This window comes from Meleagris gallopavo, chromosome 12 (assembly GCF_905368555.1).
Source record: "Meleagris gallopavo chromosome 12, MGAL_WU_HG_1.1, whole genome shotgun sequence".
In the NCBI taxonomy this organism is placed as follows: Eukaryota; Metazoa; Chordata; class Aves; order Galliformes; family Phasianidae; genus Meleagris; species Meleagris gallopavo.
The window spans coordinates 16,044,925-16,063,974 of record NC_139415.1 but is presented as its reverse complement, the minus strand read 5'-3'; the positions used below and the strand labels follow the sequence as shown (position 1 = coordinate 16,063,974).

Genomic DNA, 19,050 nt, shown 5'->3' with positions numbered 1-19,050 from the left:
AGCTGCAGAACTGACTGTTCTTAGCTTTTTGCAGGATAGAGGCTCCAGACAGGCCAACAGGTTTCAGTGGAGCCTCAGCTTAGTTACAGGAATATATATCTGACACAAAAATCTCAGTGAGGCTTTTTCACTTAATAAAGAAAAAGGATTGAGGAATTGGAAGGAAAACAAAGAGCTGTAGGGATTGTTTCTCCAACATGTTTTGATTGCTGCATAAGAATTAAATGAGTTTGTTTTCTTCAGACATGAATCTCCTGGGGGAACCATAGCAGTGCTGACCCCTGTGGTGTACACTCTCACATTATGTGTTGTGGTCATGGCTCTAGAGCCCACCCAGTCAGATAAAGGCTTCATGAACTTCCAATTTTCTTCATGCTGACACTTCTGGAAACGCAGGCAGAGCAGCAGGAAAGGAGCTGTTCTTTGTAAACAATGCAGCAAAGTTTCTTGACCTTGCATGTTTATGGGGACCTTCAGTGACACAGGCAAGTCAACGCTTATGTTATTTCTGCATCATCTGATGTTCTTGGTTCTGATTTCAGGGCATGGAATACATTCTTGATGTTGAGAAAGAAGCAGGAGGTACCACAGGAAAATAAATAAATGAACAAAGAAGATGACATAGCAAGCAGTAAAAGGACTCTAAACTCACTGAGTCCTGAGCGGCAGGACATAGAACAAGGTGGAGGCAATAGTCATCAATGCAAAGGATCCAGAAGAGGAGCAGATCCTTGGGATGTTGTTGGAGACAAGGCTGTCAAATGATTCAGAATTATACCATAACTGCACTCTAAAAATGCAGCAAAATCTCAGTCTAGTTTAAAAAAAAAAAATGTAATCGAGTGTGCATAATTTGTAACACCAGATAAATTTTTTTTCAGGAAGATGTAATTTTTTTTGCAAGGAGCATGTTCTCTGTCTTGTGTTTTGTTTTAATAAAGCTTTTCTTTAGTGATTGTCTTTTCATTTTTTTTCTTACCAAGTGATTGAGCCTAGTTATTTCCCTGCTCAGGAAAGATTTTAATGGATTGCATGAGATGACCAAAAGGGAATAATTGGAGGGCTCGCAGATTCTGATGTAAGAAGATATTTCTATGGAAACCACATCCTGCATTATGGAAGAGAGATACCGCAACACACATTGGTATCAGAATGACAGCTGTAACCTTCCTTTCAAAGTGAACAATTGATGTTTCAATTGCTTTCATTTGAGCTTTTCTAGCAGAAAAATCTGCCTTAAACCCTGTGGTGGACAGGAGGTTATGCAAACTCCATTAATGCAGAAAAAGTTCAGTACACAGAAGAAGGCGAGCTATAGGCCTTAAGCTGCCTTTAAATTCAGACACTGTGATCATTCTGTGAGCAATTTTAGAGTGTAGCACTTTGTGTAGATTATATATTGCATGTTTCATTTCAGGTAGGATCTTTTTTTTAATTTAATTAACATAGAAGTGTAACATGTTTCACCAGATTACTTGGGTCACGGCTCGATGAAGAAATCTTGTTCACTGAAAACTGATTCTGTATTAAATTCTTTTTAGTGAAAAATTTCTAATGCTTGAATATGGTATTAATAATTGAAAGTGAATTCTTAAGAATCAGGTCTTTAGTCTTGTGAGGAATTCTCTGCAAAGAGATGAGCCCAGTGGTGAGCAGCACCAGAGTCTTGAGGAACCTGAATAGATTTAGCAGCCTGAATTCTTAAATGGATGTCTTGGAAGAAGAAGAGATAGCTATTTCTTTCCAGAAACAAATCCAGTATTGCCAGGGAGGCTCTGTTCCTAGGGCTCTTTTGTCTCAAAGAGAATAAGAGGATACAGTTAGGACTAACTGAATCTTCAGGTTGATAGTCTACAGGCTACAGAGGAGTACAGACTTGCTCTTCATTCTTTCAGAAATGTGGGCTTATGGAACAATTAGTCTGAGTATTTATTTGTTTATTAATTTTTGTTGATATTTGTGCTCTAATGTATCTGATTCATTTAGAAGCTTGGATCTTGACACTACATGGATTTTAAGGCTAGAAATTTCATTATGTTCATCAATCTTGATGTTTTACATATTGTAAGCCAGACAGTTTTATGCATTGTTGCTGTATCAAAAATGATTGGTTTTGGTTGAAATATAGCCCATTTTATAGAAAGATGATTTTGATTTGACAGTTTTGTTTCTCAGTTGTTGGGAAACAGGAAATCTACCATGTTCCTTATTGAGTTTTTCTAAAGTTTGTTTACATGTGCACTCGGTGTTCCAGTCCGAATTCATTTGGTTTAGGTCACCCATGGAGGATTTTTCTCTTCTGTTTAATGCTGAGCTATGGCTCTGGTACTATTAGGACTCCTTCCATGAAGGGATGATAGTCCCAAAGACCTAAGAGGATCTGAAGCAAAAATAGGTGTAATATTTTCACTGTCTTAAGAGAATATAGTAGAGAAAGCACAAATATCTTTTTCTCCCAGTGAAAAGTCTTTTACCAAAAAGAAATCTGTTTATTCAAGGGTAGAATGATTTCAAAGTACTGTGAAAGTTGGCAGAGTTTTAAATGAGCATTTCAATTATTGGACTTAGATTTTCAAAATATTATATTTAAATTATTATTTTATTATATTATTTGAAATTTTTCTGAATGTACACTCTCATAATTGTGTCTTGACATGATGGCATTTTTGCTTAGGAGACAAGAAGGCAAATGTCTGTGTATGAGATGACATCAGTGATCAGCCCTGAGATGTTTGAATCTGTTTCTTTGAGGCAGATTTTCCAGACCTTAAATCATTCTTATCCTTTCAGAGAGATTTTTTTTTCTTTTAAATTCCTTTTAGAAGCTTTAACATCATCAGAGACCCATTTCCAGTTACAGTCTCTCTGTTACAGGCTAGCATTTCCCGACTGCTGAGACGTGGCTGTAAATCATTATGGCATTCTTAATGGTGAACATGCACTGTAAAACTTACATGATGCAATGAAATGAAGAGGTATTTGTTTCAATGTTTTCTCTTTAATGGGCACAATGGCTGCACCGTATTACTGGAATGTTGAGTTGATCTAGCATCATAATGTTGCCACGAGATGGCACTGTTAGATAGCTTAACGTTGTGGTCATGCCTTGAGACAGCGCCCAAGATTTAAACACAAGTCGCTGGTTGGCTTGACTTCTCCAGAGAAAGATTGCTTGCTAAGAGAAAGGAGGATTAAGACGCAGTAAAGCTTGTTTTGTATTTGCCAGTCTCATTGTATCTATGGAGATTGTCCAGTAGTCTAGAGGTAATGATTTTCAAATAGTTGTGAAGCCAAGATGAAGTCACAGAGAAGCACCAAATGCAAATTGCACCCAGCTTGTGTTCATTCATGCTCATGTCTCATCAGGAAGCCTGGGTAGGGGTGTGCCATGTCATTGATCCTCAGCACTGGATAATTCTGTTTCTGTTGTTTCATAGATAATTTAGGCATCTCATTTTCTGTTTTTGACTCTTCTGTTTCTAATATACATTTTGCTTCAGAGTACTACTGAGTACTTTCTTTGCTATTTTTTTTTTTTTTCATGCAATAACACCTGCCACGTAAAATGCTGAGAATGTTCTCAGCATTAGAAAAGCAAAGATGTTCACTCCTTGCCCTAAAGGCTAAGTTTCTTCCTTTCCTACTGTTTTCTGTGACTCTTCCAAAGGAGAGAAGAACATATTAAGGAAGAAGAAAATGTTGTTTAATTTTATTTCTTATTTGTTAATTTTTGAATTGGAATTATTTTGATTTGTTCAAATCACATTTTTGTGTCCCATAGATGAAGAAGGAGAGGGCGAGCAGAACAGTCTAAACTTCATTAACTCTATTCATTAACACTAACTCTATCCTTTTTACCATTAGCATATCAAGGATGTTTCAGAAAAAGATGAAATTAACATGTCCAAACAGAATTTCTGTTTTGTCAAACTTATCAGTCAGCTGCATAAACAAGGAGTATATAGAGATATATAGATATATACCCAGATATAGCTATTTGTTTAGTACTAACTTAGGCCTTTCTTTATGTATTCTTGCCACAGATAAGTATGCAATAAAATTTTAGGTATGCAGAAGACAAAATTAGAAGTTTGTAATTAGCCTGCTTTTCAATTTGTTTCTTCTTGCTATTTTTTTGATGGTAAAGTCTCTGTTTAATCTTCTCCATTTGCCTTAGACCTTATCCTTGCTTTATTGAATTTTTGTGCCTTGAAGGATTTTATTTATTTATTTATTTATTTACTTTGGTGGTGGTGGTGGTTTTTTGAAGCGGTCTTTTTGGTTTCAATTTAAAATGGTGACTTCATTTTTGGAAGATCGGTAACCCCCCATCTGGAAGGATTCTTTTCTCCCAGCCTCTTGACACTTAGATGAAGCTGAACTTTTTTTTTTTTAATTCTCATGGAGGAGATCAGAGGTTGCATTCACCATCATGAATACATTTGGGGATGTTGGTATTCATTCAACAGTATTTGATTTGTAAATTAATAGCTCAGCCCCTCTGCACTGTGGTATGTTAAAGGTCAGTGACCGTGAGTGGAGAAACACTTTGGGAGCTATTTGTGCTCTCTAGTAGAGTGAACCTGGCTTAATGGCCTTAGTTCCATGCTGGTTTTAGGAGATACAGATGTGCAACATACCTTTTGTCTTCCTACCTAGAACCAGTAATCCTTTCCTAGATTTGTGCAAGGAGGAGAGAAAAACAATTCCTAAAAGGATTAGTTCAACTGACTAATTTTTAAGCTGCTTGCTGCTGGACATGTCCCTTTTCGATAACTATCTTAACAAGACACGTTTTAGGTAAATGACATCTTCAAGCTGCACAACATAGAAACACCTTCTGATTCTCTCATCCTCTCCAGATCTTGGGGCTGGCTCACTATTTTTTTTAAAGCTATTTCTCTCGTGCTGCATGCAGAGCCCATCTGCTGTAATGCGGACTGAAATGCTGCTTTTATCCTTGTTTGCGTAGAAGGTTGGTGGGTAAATCAATTGCAGTAAAAGACGTATTGTCCCTCTTTGCTCTATGTCACTAGCACAAATTTCTTTCTTTTCAAGTGTCTCTTGGCAGAAGCCAAAGCCTTTGGCACAAGCCACCTCTGCTAGTTTGACCTCTTTTGTACATCTGGAGTGGAACACCTCTGAGAAGCACAGAACAAAACCAGCAAAATAGCAAGAGAAAAGGTCAAGAAGGGGTCTTGCTCCCTGTAGACATCAGAAGTTTCTGTGAGATGATATTTAGCATGTCCTGCCTGAACAGTTAAGGCATCAAAGACATTAGAACTTCGATAGGCAATGTCCTTGTGAGTTGTCAAATAGATTGCAAAGCATGTTGCTCTGCCATGCTGGGGGTGGGAGGAAGGAACCTTATGTCTTTCTAGTCACTGAGGTATCTGAGACTGAGAGCTTCAGAGAGCCTTTGGCTTCCAACAGATGGATGTACCATGCTGTGTTCTGTCTTTGCCTAGCTTCTCACTTACAGGCCTTAGCTTAGAGTGAAGTCCGAAGAGGAACAGGAAGGCTAGTTTCTACCAAAGACTGAGCTCACATCAGTTACAAGCAGTAAGAAGTGCCTGATTTTTGCTTCTGTGTTTTTATTTTTGCCTGGTCACAGCCTTGCAGTGACATTCTCTCAGATCAACCAGCCTCTTTGATGCAGCATAATTACAAGGACAGAGGTGATTCCCTGTCTCCTGCCATTTCAGCGATGGGATCTGAAGGGGAGGTAAGACATACTGTGATAATTCACCTCTCAACTTAGCAAGGTCAGGACAAACATTCTTGCCTGTCTTAGCCAAGTGAAAAAGTCACTGTTGTTAAAAATCCAGAAGGCAGGCAGTATTCTGCTGCTCAGAACCCAGAAGTGCAGAGTAATACAACCGTGACAGCTTTGATGCTAGATTATTTGGTATATTTGTAGCTGTGGATTGATGTAATGCTGATCAGAAAGAATCACCTTTGCCAAATCCATTGTTGAACCCTTGCCCAGGACAATAAGCTCATATGGTGATGACATGAGCTGAGCTGTGTTCTTTATTGTTGGTATAGATTTTACATGGTCCCTTGCAATTTTTCATGCACATGCGCAGTTCTGCTTTTCTCCTTTTGTATCCTGCCCAGGAGTGTGTGGAGCTTCAGACAGGTCTATTTTCCATCACAAAACGCTGCCAGTAACTGCAATTGACTCAAAACAACTTACCCAGGATTCTCTTTCTTTAAAAATAGATATGGACTGTAAATTTTTGTGTATGATACATTAGAAGAAAAAAAAAAAACCTGAACTGAGAACAGATTTCAGCTGATATAGAGGCACATGGTATAATGCCATTTTGGCTAAAGTCTTCATGGAGATCATTAAGGGTGAGACTTTATGTTGCTGCTTTCTGATGCTAACTTTCCTTGTATAAGCATATCAGTGTGCATCAGACCTAGCTTTCTAGCCGCAGCTTCTGAGTAGTTTGAACCTCACTGCATTCTGGTGGTGGATTATTCATGGGAGCCATCATCCCTCACTGCACTGCCACTAAGGAGTAGTTTGAACCCAAGGAAGCTCACACTAAACTTAGTAACCAATTAACAGTACCACTTGTTGAGGAATACCATTTGAATTTCTGACTTTGGGTGCTGAAGAGCAAACTTACTGCAAGCAAAAATTAGCTTGCGTATACTGTAGGCTTTATTTAATTCCCTAAAAGCTTTCCAAGGCATTTGCAGAGGCACAGATGCACTTTAGGGAGATGATAGGTTAAGAGAATGAGAATGTTGGCTTGGAGAATGGGTTGGTAGTGAATTGTAGCATCACTGTGGAGGTAAGTCTCTTTCTGCATTAAACTGTGCTATCAAGCTTGCTAGTCAGTGGTGGTGTGTTTTTCTTCTTAGTGTAGCATAAGCTCCTCTAACCTGACCTATTGGTTCACAAGATATAAACAGCTAACCAGAATGGAGATCCCCTCTCTGGCTGATCCACATCTTTACTAAAAGTATAATATCTGTGAACACAAATAGAAAACACATCTAAGAATTATGTATCTGGGAGCTTAAAGGTGGTGGTAGTGGAAAAAAAAGTCTGTGTTACTTTGAGGTTATTTTAAAAACTGAAACTGAATAGGTCAGTACCCCTTAAGCTTTTTGGTCTCTAATTCTCTTAATGGTATGGCAGAAATTGTTAATTGTATTATTAAAAAAGCTTTGGAGACTGTATTAATGTAATGTGACCTTGGATCAGTCAAGATCACATTTTTGTTATGATTAAAAGATTTCCTGTCCTGAAACATTGATCTCATCATCTTCAGCTGAATGTGACAGATGGAGAGGAGTGTTATCGAGTCTGGGCAGTAGATGGCAGTATTGCATTTCATTCTGCGTTGTGCTCTGCTGTAAAATGCTCACTTTAGGGAGAGGCCGTGAACTTTTTCCCTCAGTTTCCATGAGCAGTTTTGCACTTAACTTGTATGGAAAATTCACAAAGAAAAATAATTAAAAATTACGTCTCGAATCCGTGTTTCTACAGTTACTCATGTCAGGTACTTGAGTACCCAAACTTCCCTTATCCTGTGTCAACTCAGAGAACAGGCATTTACATGTTAGGGACCATCACCATCGTCTGTCTTATAGCAGGGATTCGTTGGGGCTGGGTATGTACCCAGTAAGTAGCATTGCCCTCTTGGTTGCTGTGATTTTTCTGGCCTTTTTGGTGATTTTTCCATCTCTGACTGCATCAACAGAATGAAAGCTGTATCAACTAGTTTGGTTTATATCATGATAAGGGAAATCCAGAAAGAAACCTAGCTAGCATGTCCTCCTTTGTACTTTAGTATTTGGACAGACCTTATAGCAGGGTGTGGAGGGAATAAGAGACACTTTGCAAACAACTAGGAATCAGGATGGTGTGTGTTACAGGATCTTATACACATTGACAGTGCTGAGCCCTAATGTGCTATGCTGCTGAGTAGGCGGACAAGGATTTCAGAATGAAAGTGACATCTGGGGTCAACAGTTTATGAAAATTAAATACGTAGTGGCATCTCTAGGATACTATGCATGTAAAATGCTATGCCTTCATTGTCCTGTGGGCATATGCCATGCATCTACACAGTTTTGTCAGGTAGCAAGGTAATTGCTTTAAAAATCCCTGCTATTCAGGATGTTGCAGGATGCTAGCACACATACTAGGTGATGGGAAGCAGAGGGGTGCACTGGCTGGTGTTAAAGCTTCACTGCTGCTGACTTTTCTATAAATAACTGCTGTCTGTTGTAATTGGTCACATCACAGTCCATGGTGATCTTTTGTATTATTGCTGGCTGCTGGAAAACTCCCGGAGGCGTAAAATAGATACCAGGAAGATCCTGCACCCAGCAGTGTGTTTCCCCAAGCGGCACAGCAGAGTAAAACAGAAATAGTGTTTACAGGGAGGTGATGAAGAATTTTCTGCAGCAGGAAGGATGAAAAAAAAAGATTGTATGTTTGAAATGATAGCAGCAGGCTACCTCTCATGCAGGATATTGCTGGGTCTTGTGGAAAGAAAAAATCTTCATAGGGTTTCTAGTGGTGCACTGAATGGGTATTATTATTTGCCTCTGACTTACTTATGGGTATTTTTCAGCTCTCCATAAAATAACAGTGTCTTGCAAAAATTGAAAACTAGAGAAGAAGAATTAGGTGGTTGGCTGGTGTGAAATGTGTGTGGGTAAAATGCATGGTATTCTTCTTCCTGAAGGATTCTGACCAATTCACAGACCAAGAGTGCTGAATGCTGCATTCCACCTCTGCTTAAATGTGATCAGTTATGGGGTGGAGCACAGCACTGATGTGAAGCTGCTCAGCATCAGGAATCAGTGTGCTTTACTGAGGGGAGGCAGAATAACGCTGGAGTTAGATGTTCAGGAGGGAATCTGAGTGGAAAGGGTTGAGTTGCCAAGGTTTACTTGGTGTTGTTGAGCATCTGAAAGCTTTCCTGTTTTGAGAAGTGAGAGCTGTAGTGAACCACTGTAGAACTGTAGGGGCTTTAAGATCACTAGGTGAGTGTGGGTCATCCCCCCCCCCCTTACTTTCTCCTCTGTCTTAAGCTACCTTTGCCCTTTTTCAACACACAGTGCATCATGGTACATGCATTAGGGAATGCACACTTCACTGGCCTAATAAGAACTTTGCTCATGTTGACAAAGAATTCATAAGAACTGAAATCTTTCCAGCATGACACAGAAGCTGGCACAGTGAACAGGATTGTGGGATGACCTGTCAGCAGCATCTCAATTGACTTTTGCTGACTGATATCTCAAGATTAGGTGCTTTGGAGGGCAGTTAATACACAAAAGGATTTCTCTGAGATTTTAGCCTCTGTCCTGAATGCTTGCAATCAGTGGGAAGTCTCTGGTTCCAGCAGTGTTTTTCCTTGTGATTTGGAAGGAACATTGAAAGTGCATGTAGCTTTGGGTCAGAAACATATTTTCCTTCAAAATATGCCAGGAAAGTGCCTATGTGACAGAAGTGGGGCAAAAAGTCCCCAGGGATGAAAACAGCAGGATGCTTTTTGTGGCCTCAGACAGCCCCACCAAGTGGTTCATGGGGCCTGATTTGACAGCAGGCTATATTGCTAGCTGTAAAAAGGCAGGTACTGCATGAAAGCCATTGCTTATGAAGAAATCTACGTTATTCTGGCATGAATTTGCTCATCCAGAAGATAATTAACTTGCTATGATTGTGAAGGGTGTATAGTAGTAGTAGGACATAATCTGCTTAATGCTGTGAATTATCCAAAGCAGTGAAGTATCTGTCCCTTGTGCACTAGAGCACTCCAATAACATTTGGCTATTCTAAGACTTGAGTTACACCTTCAGCCTCAGTGTTGGTTTATGGGGGTGAAGATGCCCAGAGCCATATTCAGACCATGTGAAGAAATAGTGAACTTTTCTTTGTGTCCCGGCTCCCTCTTGCCAGGATTCAGTAACTGTGTAATAAGTGCTCTCACTTGTTTCTTGTGCTCATGAAGTTAAAAGTCAGCATTTATCTTAGGTGCTATCGTAAGGAGCCTGCATGTGGCTCATCTGTATGAGCTGGTCTTAAAGTATTGCATTCACAATGTAATAACTGGTGATTTGTAGCGATTGTGCCTCAGACAGTGATATCAAAACAAAGCAAAAAACCCCCAACAAACTAGAAACAATCCGGGCAACTGATAGAATGAACTGGAGAAATGGGAGGAAGAATTTTAGTAATATCTGAAAATCTGATGGAGAATTTCATATCTTCATTTGAAGATTGCACAAGTGGCAGTTCAACACTGAGACATTAAAGATGGTCACCTGAGAGAAGGAAAGTTCTGGGAGTGTAAAATCCCAGCAAAATCGGTGCTGCAGTCAAGGAAATGAGCACATCTGAAGTAGCTCCTGAGACCCAGACATTATCCAGAGTGACCAGTTTGTATTCAATGAAGATAGTGAAGAGATAAAGATTTATGTTTAGAGAAGACTGCAAACTGGTAAAGAGAGAAAGCTCTTCTCACCATCTGTCTTAGAGGACTGTATACCAGAAGAGAGCTCCTCTGATCTTCTGATGTTTTCCATGCAGATTTGCACTACTCTGGTGCCTTGCATAAACATGAAGGTAAGCTGGTGAGACACCTCCTGCCTCTTTTTCTTATTCAAGTAGTTCTTCAGATGACTACTTCTCATTCTGAATAACTAATTTTGTGAGGGAAGGGAGCTTTAGCTCCTAGACTACTGATTTAGAGTTTGATTTTTGTTTCACTGACTGTTATCGTTGTTCTTGTGTTCAGGTAGCAGGAGAAGAAACGAGCATCCTCCTCTGACACCAGTTTTCACCATGACAGTAATTTGAGCAGAAACAGCTTTGCCTGCAAATAAATAAATAAATAAATATTATATGAAAAGCTTCAGATGGAACTGCCATGTTCATTCTTGTTTCTAAAGCCCCCACAGGCCATGTCACATATGTGGGTCATGAGGTCTATCGATTATGTGTCAGATCCTTAGGTGTCAGTAATCAATAGCACTAACCTGCAGAAAATGCGGCAGAGGTTTGTTAAACTAACTCTTTGCATTGTTCTCGTTCTTGTATTTAAGTTTTCTGTGCCTTATTAAAACTAACAGAATGCTTACTGACAAAGGCAGAGGAGACAAAAGCATCATTTGGCTATCAACTCATTTACTGTCCATATTCATCTGATTTTACATGGCTCTGGGTGAGATGGCAGGATGAGGAGGGGCAAGACAGGAAGGGGTATTTCCGATTGAATGGCTTCTGAGAAGTAGAAATGAAAGTGATTGAGTTGGGAGGACCTAAACATTTTGACCCTGACAGCTTATTAATATTTAACAAGGTGCCAGATTTTTCTTTGACACTGGAAATTGTTGCGACTGCCTGTCTCCAGCAGACTGAGTCTGCTTATGCCGTCCACCATATCTAACGTACCTGCTTCCAGTATTGAATAGTCTTATTCACAAATGCTTTTCTTTATTTCCTCTTTCTGAGAATAAAGAAAGTAGTTTGGCAGATTAAGTTTGTATTTTTTCATTCAAACTTCCTATATCTTTGTGTTCTCAGTGGGTCACTGAGCAGACTCTGGTTTTCTTATGTTGATTGTGGATTTGAATCATTCCTTGAACGACTTTTAACAAAAACATTTTATTTATTTTTCCTTCTTAGTTTTCAGGTTATTTGTTCGCTGTGACAGTTACATCTTTTAAATGTAAGCAGCTGTGATGAGATAAATATAACAATTTGGAATTTGTATTTTTATTTGTAATAATGCAATACTCCAGCACTGTATAAGAAATCGGGATCCTATTGGAGGTGGGAGAAAAATCTATGCCATAAAGATAATGCAGCATCGAATAAGCAATACTCAATAGAGGAGATGAAGAGTGGGAGAAAGTAGTATCTTTATGTATTATTTAGGTGGTCTGCATCCCCATTCTTTTGGTGCCCGTCTCTGTCTCTGCATTACGTAGGTGGATTTGCTTCCTAATGCAGATGAGTAGACGTAAATGACTTTTCCAAGGTCGTGCAAAAAGTTTTTGGTAGGGTTGGATATCGAACTGCTTTATCGAATGACTCCATTGTCTTGAGTATGTTAAAACCAGCAAAATCTTTCCAACGTCTGTAGGCTATCTGTACTTTCAGTTAAATCAATGAAAAACTCAAAATTCTTTAGCTAATGAGCCAGTTCTGTACTAAACTAATAGAGAGGATCTCTAGATTAAAAAGCTGTTGGGTTTGTAAGTTATCAATCAAAACCACAAATGAATTCTCAAAGCCATTCCAATGAATATTCCACAATATAAGTGTAAACTTTGAGATCCCTGAGTTTAAGTATTTAGGGTTTTAACTTTAACTTTTAACTTGTCAGTCTGGTTCATTTTTTTTTCCATTACATTGACATACAATACTGATGTCAAGGCACCTCTGTGTTTTTGCTGGTTTGAAGAGTAGTCTAGAACATCTTTAAAAATTTCACATTATTTTTAGTATTCCAGCTGTATTGTAAAATCTGTTTCTAATAATTCATCTGTTCCCTTTAATACAAGTAGGCAAACGTTTGGTAATTTGAGTTTGCTGTGTGTATTTATGCCTTGCCTTTTGGAAATTGGTCTCCACTGTGCATTTAGAAAATTTTAAAATGAAACCTGAAAATATTTTCACTCTCTATACAATGTTTAAATTGCAAAGCACCCTGTTGCTGCCTTGAGCTTTTTGCTCTGTGTAAAATCAGTCATTTCAGTGATAATCCACTTACTACTGTGCTCAATTATCCACTTGCACTGTGAGTTGCCAAGTATTTATCTAGTTGCAGAGAATAAAACCTATTTGGAAAAATTGGGTAAAAAGTGAATGTCAGGAGAGGTGAGGTTAGAGGGAGAGACTGCTGGGGAGGAGAAATGCTTAAAGGTAGGGGGTGGAAAAAAGATGGATGTAAAGGAGAAACATGGTAGATTCAGGAAAGACTTGAAAGAAAAAGCTCAAGAAGAGGAAATGGGAAAGTAGTATGGCTTAGTGGATGAGGTCTGGTCTAACAGATGGAGGAGAAGGAGATTTATGCCCAACTTTGCAAGCGAACTTCTGGGTGACTGTGGATTGTTTGTATCACCTCCATGTCCTCAGTTTCACCTTCTGTAAAACACATCCTGTGGTACTTACCCTCCTCTGAGATGCGTGAATGGGAAATGCTAGACAAGAGCTTCTGTAACACTGGTTATTCTGATTTATTGTTTTTCCTTTGCTAAGCTAGCATTTAGCCAATGGCACTCTGCCCTTTCACTTGTAGGAGAACTAAAAACCTAAAGAAAGAAAAACACACTGCTCCTCAGCTCTCTTTCGGGAAAGGCGGGAGGCATTTAATTATTTAAGCATCTCCTTTTCATGTTGCTTCTGGGTTTTGAATCGTTATCATTATAGTTGTTAAGGCTATAGGCTCTACATAAATCATTTAAATAAATAATAAATAAGTCATATCATTAAGTAATACACTGATATTATTTGTGGCTGTAGGGAGAAGGTAGGAATGCTGTGGATATGATTGTGTTTCAAATGGAAGGGAGCCTTTGTTAGGCTCATCATTTTAAACCACTCCTTTTGGAGTTAAAGCATTAGCTGTTGAACTGTCCTGGGAGGTGGACATCCTCTGAAAGAATTAGCCACCAGCCGAGTGCCTCTGATATGGTTATCCATGGGGCGCACTGTGTGTCCCATTGCATGGCCCCTGCTGAATACAGATCTGTCTCACAGACCTCTTGTTCCTCTCATTCTTGATTTGCTCTCAGAAAGGACCAAAGGTTTTGCATCAGGCAGCACTCAGCAGTGTGATGTGTCGTGCTGTACTGGGCAGGCACTAGCATTGTCAGGCTTTGTAACTGCTCAGGTCCTGCAGAGCATTGCCTCCAAGGCATTTCTTTGTGGAAAAGGATGAAGGCCTACTATTTACTGGGCTGCTCTGAATATCTCGTCTCCTAGTGTTGTCACAGAAATAATTTCTTGCTCAGTAAAAGCAGAACCAGTCATTTCAAATTGGAATACTTGCAATATGTATTTGCAATTAAGGAGAGGATGGTATCACTTTAAAATCTTTTTTTTTTTTTTAAATGAAAACTCAACTTAGTTATGAAGATATTAGAGTTGGAGAATACTGTACTCCACTTCTGCTCTGAATTTTTGTTTGTCTGATTATTTTTCCTTGGCTGAATTTTCCACACAATTTAAATATTCAAAAGAAAAAAATTGTCCCAGCTAGTCCTGCTTCCTGTGGTTCATTATCACCAAGTAGTTGGGAACAGATCAGTTCTATAATTTGTTGAAAATAAGTAAGACAATTATAAAAGAATTATCAGTGGGTGATGAGAAAAAGTATGATTTTATCAATAATTATGTCTCTATTCAGGCTGATAAGTGTCTTTACTGAAGTGCTTATAATTGTTTAACTTCTTAAATCCAGATAAATCATGTACATCGTGGGGCCTGCCCTGAACATGGCAGTGCTACCATGCTTGTGACACACGGTGCATGTCTTCATGCCATATCAAAGAGTATGAACCTGTGTGAAACCTTACATTGCTTCATGTGCCATCGAACAGACACTGATCCAATTAGCATCCTCATGAGGCTGTTCAATGCACAGATAAATTGAGTCTGAGTGTCTTTTTGGTTGGTGGAAAATGGTACCAGGGGAAAGGGCCAGGTTGGAGGACAGACATGGGCCCACACATTCCTTAACCCCAAAAATCTCAACTGTAGGTGGTCCAGTACTGCCATTTATTTATTATTTATTTCAACTTTGGTGGGAGCCGTACCCAAGGATTTTATTCCCTGGAAGCACCATGTTTTCTCTTCCTAGGAGTATAATAGCTTTGTGTCAGAGGCTGGATTTTCATATTATACATAGATTCAGAGCTGGTTTGCATGTTGCCTCCACTCTCAAGAGAAACTTGCACATGCTTTAACCCACAGCAGATCCACATAATTATATGCTGTATTTTAATATCACGTGGCTCCTTGAGACCACATAATGTTGCTGTAATGAGTGTCCTGGATTAAGAGAAAGCGAGGAGCACAGGTGCTAATTACTAAGCAGGTAGATGGTTGTATGTTCTGTAAGCCCCTTATCCCTAAGCACATATCCAGCATTCCTTTTTGAGGTGTTGTGTTCCATTTGTCCTGAATGCGTTACAGAATTGAGGATATAATAGGTGGTGCTTTGTTGCCAGCGCTTCACTGAACTCACTGATGTTAATATTGTTTACAACTCATTTATCGTTGTACATGCCAATTTCAAATGATTTGTTGTTTTTTTTTTTTAAATAGCATTTCAAATTCACCAGCTTGAATTTTGAGAATAACTATCTTTGCAGGATTTACCTTCCCATGTATAATTGAGGGTTATAATTTTCCACTGACAAGTTCGGATCTCCTGGCCTTTGCCTGCCTTTGAACCAGCTAGGTGGACCTGGCTTCATTGAGGTGGAAAAATTCCGAAGTTTCTTTTCCCTTGGGGCAGGATCCACCCAACTCATTGCCAGTGAGAAATACCACTAAGTCAGCATAACTAACATTTGGAAACTTACTGCTGTCCTTAGCTTTAGTGCAAATCCCCAGCTGGGACTTCAGCTCGCTGCACTTAAAGACAGAGGTTGAGTGCACTGAAGCAGTTAGTGCATTTAGCCAGCACTCTGTGCTCACCTCACCCAGTCCCACCAATCATGGATGTGGCTTCCTTTTGCTTGTTCTAAATCGGTTTTAATTTTCTTTTAAATAATTCTTAAGTGTGACTTTTTCAGTGCTAGAGTGGGAACTATGACTAATTATAAAATCATTACATGATTAAACTCAATTAACTTCAAATAACCCTTGAAATTTGCTTAATGTCAGCCCTTGGCCCTGCTTGAACCAATAAGTATTGCTCACCTTTTGTAATGGGTATGAAAAGAGGTGATTGCAGAGCATGATTGTTCAGAGCCAGCTGAGCCAGAGAACAGCCTTACAGAGCAGGGTTAAACTGGTTGCAAACATTTGAATGCTGCCACATCAAGATGGGGAACAGAGGCTTCTACCCCTAGGTGGGATATTTTTTTCCCATTTTTTTTCTCAAGTAAGAAAGCTTTGAAAATTCTCTTCAGCCTAACATTCAATGGTCCCAATCTGCTTTGCAAATGTTAATAAGGGTTAAACCTCACAAAACCACCAAGGCATGGGAAAGTAATGTCATCTCTCTTTAGGCTATGGATACCAAAGCATAGATGAGTGGAAGGCTAAGAATCAGAGCAGGAACAAAATCCTAAGAGTTATATATTTTTACTAAAGCTGGTTGTCACAAAACGCTGAAAGTTTCTTACAGAGCATGAGAGGAAGGGTCTTCTTTCTCAATTATTGGGCACATCTGGTTGTTGTGGGTCTTTTTCATTTTTTACTTTTTCTTTATGAAGCCATCTCTGGTTCCAGTCTGTCTTCCAGCTAGAGCCTGGCAACGGACCTGGCAAAAGCATGCAGAAGAATCCCAGCAGCTATATTTCTGTGTTCAGTTCCTGTGAGGACAGAAGGGAATGTCATTATTGCTACTGTTCCTGGCAGTCTGCTCTGACTGAGAAACTGGAGCGGACAGTAACACTGTTTGTGCTGGAGGTAGACAGTAGATGATGGATAGAATTTTTCCAGTAGGTAATTAGATGGGCATGGTAACTAGACAGTCATAAAGATGCCTGATGATCTATTATAAGATGTCCAATGTATGCTGTGCTGGCCATGAAATATTCTGAGTGTTTTACTGACTTACAGTGCTCCTCCATTAAAAATCCTAGCTTTCTTGAAGAGTCTTTCCTGAGATGCATTTTTTTTTTTTTTTTTTGGTCTGTTTATGATGACTGAACAGATCATCAGTGTTGACTAATTAATAGAGTCCTTTTTTTCTTTGGGTTGATGAAGCTCATGTAGGTTTTTATAGACTCTTGAAGGGCATCATATGAGGTCTCAACCCATCTATTACACAACAGAAGTAGTGAGAGAGAGAATGTAAACACTTGTCTCTAAACATGAGCATTTATATCCCCAGCTCACTATTTGAGTCTGGTTTTGTGACTGAGAGTGCCCTAGGGTCATCACTGAGCAGCTTGTTCGACTGTGACTTCTGAATGATGAATGCCCCCACTTAAATTACGGATCGCTATCCCATGACAAAAATCACCACTATTATTGACCTCTGCAGGGGCAGCAAGGGGTGACTGGACCATGGTGGAGGGCTTCACTTGCTACAACTATGCTTTCCCTGATGGTAAATGGAAATTTGACAACAGTCTGTCCTGTAGGACATGTGGTAGGGAAGTTTGTCTCAGCACTTGCCATTCTGTCACTTCACTACAGACAGTTTTCCTGCTAGTCAGATTAACTAGGGTCAGAAGCTGAATACTTGGATATTTGACCTCTGAATGAACCTCACTAAAATAAAGACAAGAAATGTGTTCTACAGTGCTTTCTCCAGTACTTGAGAGTGGAACTGAACATCAAAGGATGGATTTTTTAGAAGGACAGAGACTCAGTTGTGTTGTTGAAATCAGAAAAGTGTACAAATTCCCCTCGTCTCACTGGGGGGAAAAATCTCCCACGAGTCTAAGGATCTTTGTATTGTGTTGCTTGCTCCACTTTCTATGACAAGTGCTCATAAAAAGAAGTTTAAAGAAAAAAATTAAGGATCCAAGACGTTAATGATGTGAACAGGCCATTGTGTTTGAACACTTGCATTGAAATAGTTTCTGTACTGGAATTAGTTTGGGCAATGCCTGTCTCTCTGTTGGATGTGTTCAGCTTTTGCATACTGGTAACAAAGTGGAAGTCCTCTTTTCCCCCCAGAAAGGAGCAAGTGTAGCAGAAACAGCAATTTTGAACATGCAGTACAATTTTGAGCTGTTCTGAAGTATGTTGCAGTTAGAATAGAGCTGGGACAAATGTTTGGCAGCAATTTCTTCCCAGCAGCCTGTGGACCTCCTTCTGCATTGGTCAGTCAGGAGCTGGTGGCAATGGTAATACCTCCCTGCTGTCCCTTGACAGATTGATTTTGACCCTTAACTGCCACTTCCACCTGCTAATGACTTGATCATGTTCTCTCCTACTGCCCTTTCCACCTGTCACTGCCCTGGTTCTGTCATTCTCACGTTCTGCTGCTACTCTTTCCAGCTTTGGGCTATTTGTTCTTAAAACCTTCTCCTCCTTGCTGCTTTCCTCTTCCTGCTACTCATCTCAAAGATCACCGTTAATATCCAGAATATTTAAGGCTACTGGTCTCTATCGCTTACTTGTTGGTGGGGCTGGGGAGAGGGAGTGAAAATTGGGGGGGTGCCTTTTAATTTGTGCTTTGTTGATGCTGGCTTGACCTTTATTCAGGTGCTTGGCTGTTGTTTGTTTGCTGATGGTTTTTACAGAACAGTCCCTTGTAAATAGACATGGAAAGGGCAAGAGAGTAACTGGAGATTGTGCATTGTACACCACTGTTTTTTTCATGGGAGCCTATTAAAGGCAGTTTTCAGTTCATCTATCCATCTCTTTGTCAATTTGCCTTCTGTGTCCATCCACTTGTGCATTTATTTAGTGGTAATATTAACTACTGTATCATCCTCTTGGACTGTAACATTGTGTTCAGAATAAAGCCAGAGATGCAAAGCGCGCTGAACCCATTATAAAAAAATAAAAGGGCTTTCCTTGATTGCATTTAGCTCAATAAACACAGTTTGTCAGAGATGTCTTTATCTCCTTACATTTAAGTGATTAAATGTTGGTAAAAATAGCTTCAGAAATAAAACATGAAGAGAGCTTCTGGCAAAGCCCTGTCCAGTTTAATTCATACATTAAATATTTGCTAGTAGGGTCAAAAGCTGAATGCTTAGATATTTTGCCCTTTGAATGAACCTAGCTAAAATAAAGACAAGGAAATCAGTTCTGCAGAAGCTGTCTCCAGAATACTAGGATCAATTTAAACATCAAAGGATGAACAGATCATACAGATGGACAGCCATATTATTCTGCACAATTAATACTCAGAGAGGTGTTTCCTGAAT

The 19,050-nt window shown here is 39.4% G+C and overlaps 1 protein-coding gene across 11 annotated transcripts in view; it reads left to right on the top strand.

Annotated features, from left to right (window-relative positions):
• FAM169B (Protein) overlaps positions 1–19,050 on the top strand; it is a 209,829-nt gene that overhangs the window by 48,040 nt on the left and 142,739 nt on the right. For 9 of the 11 annotated variants that reach the window (XM_085233862.1, XM_085233859.1, XM_085233861.1 and 6 more), the window contains one exon: positions 543–638. The exons of the other annotated variants lie outside the window; for them this stretch is intronic. In XM_085233862.1, the coding sequence (XP_085089988.1) occupies positions 543–599 (57 nt within the window). In that variant the 3' untranslated portion in view covers positions 600–638. Of the gene's footprint in view, positions 1–542; positions 639–19,050 lie in introns of those variants that run through there. 11 annotated transcript variants of the gene reach the window in all.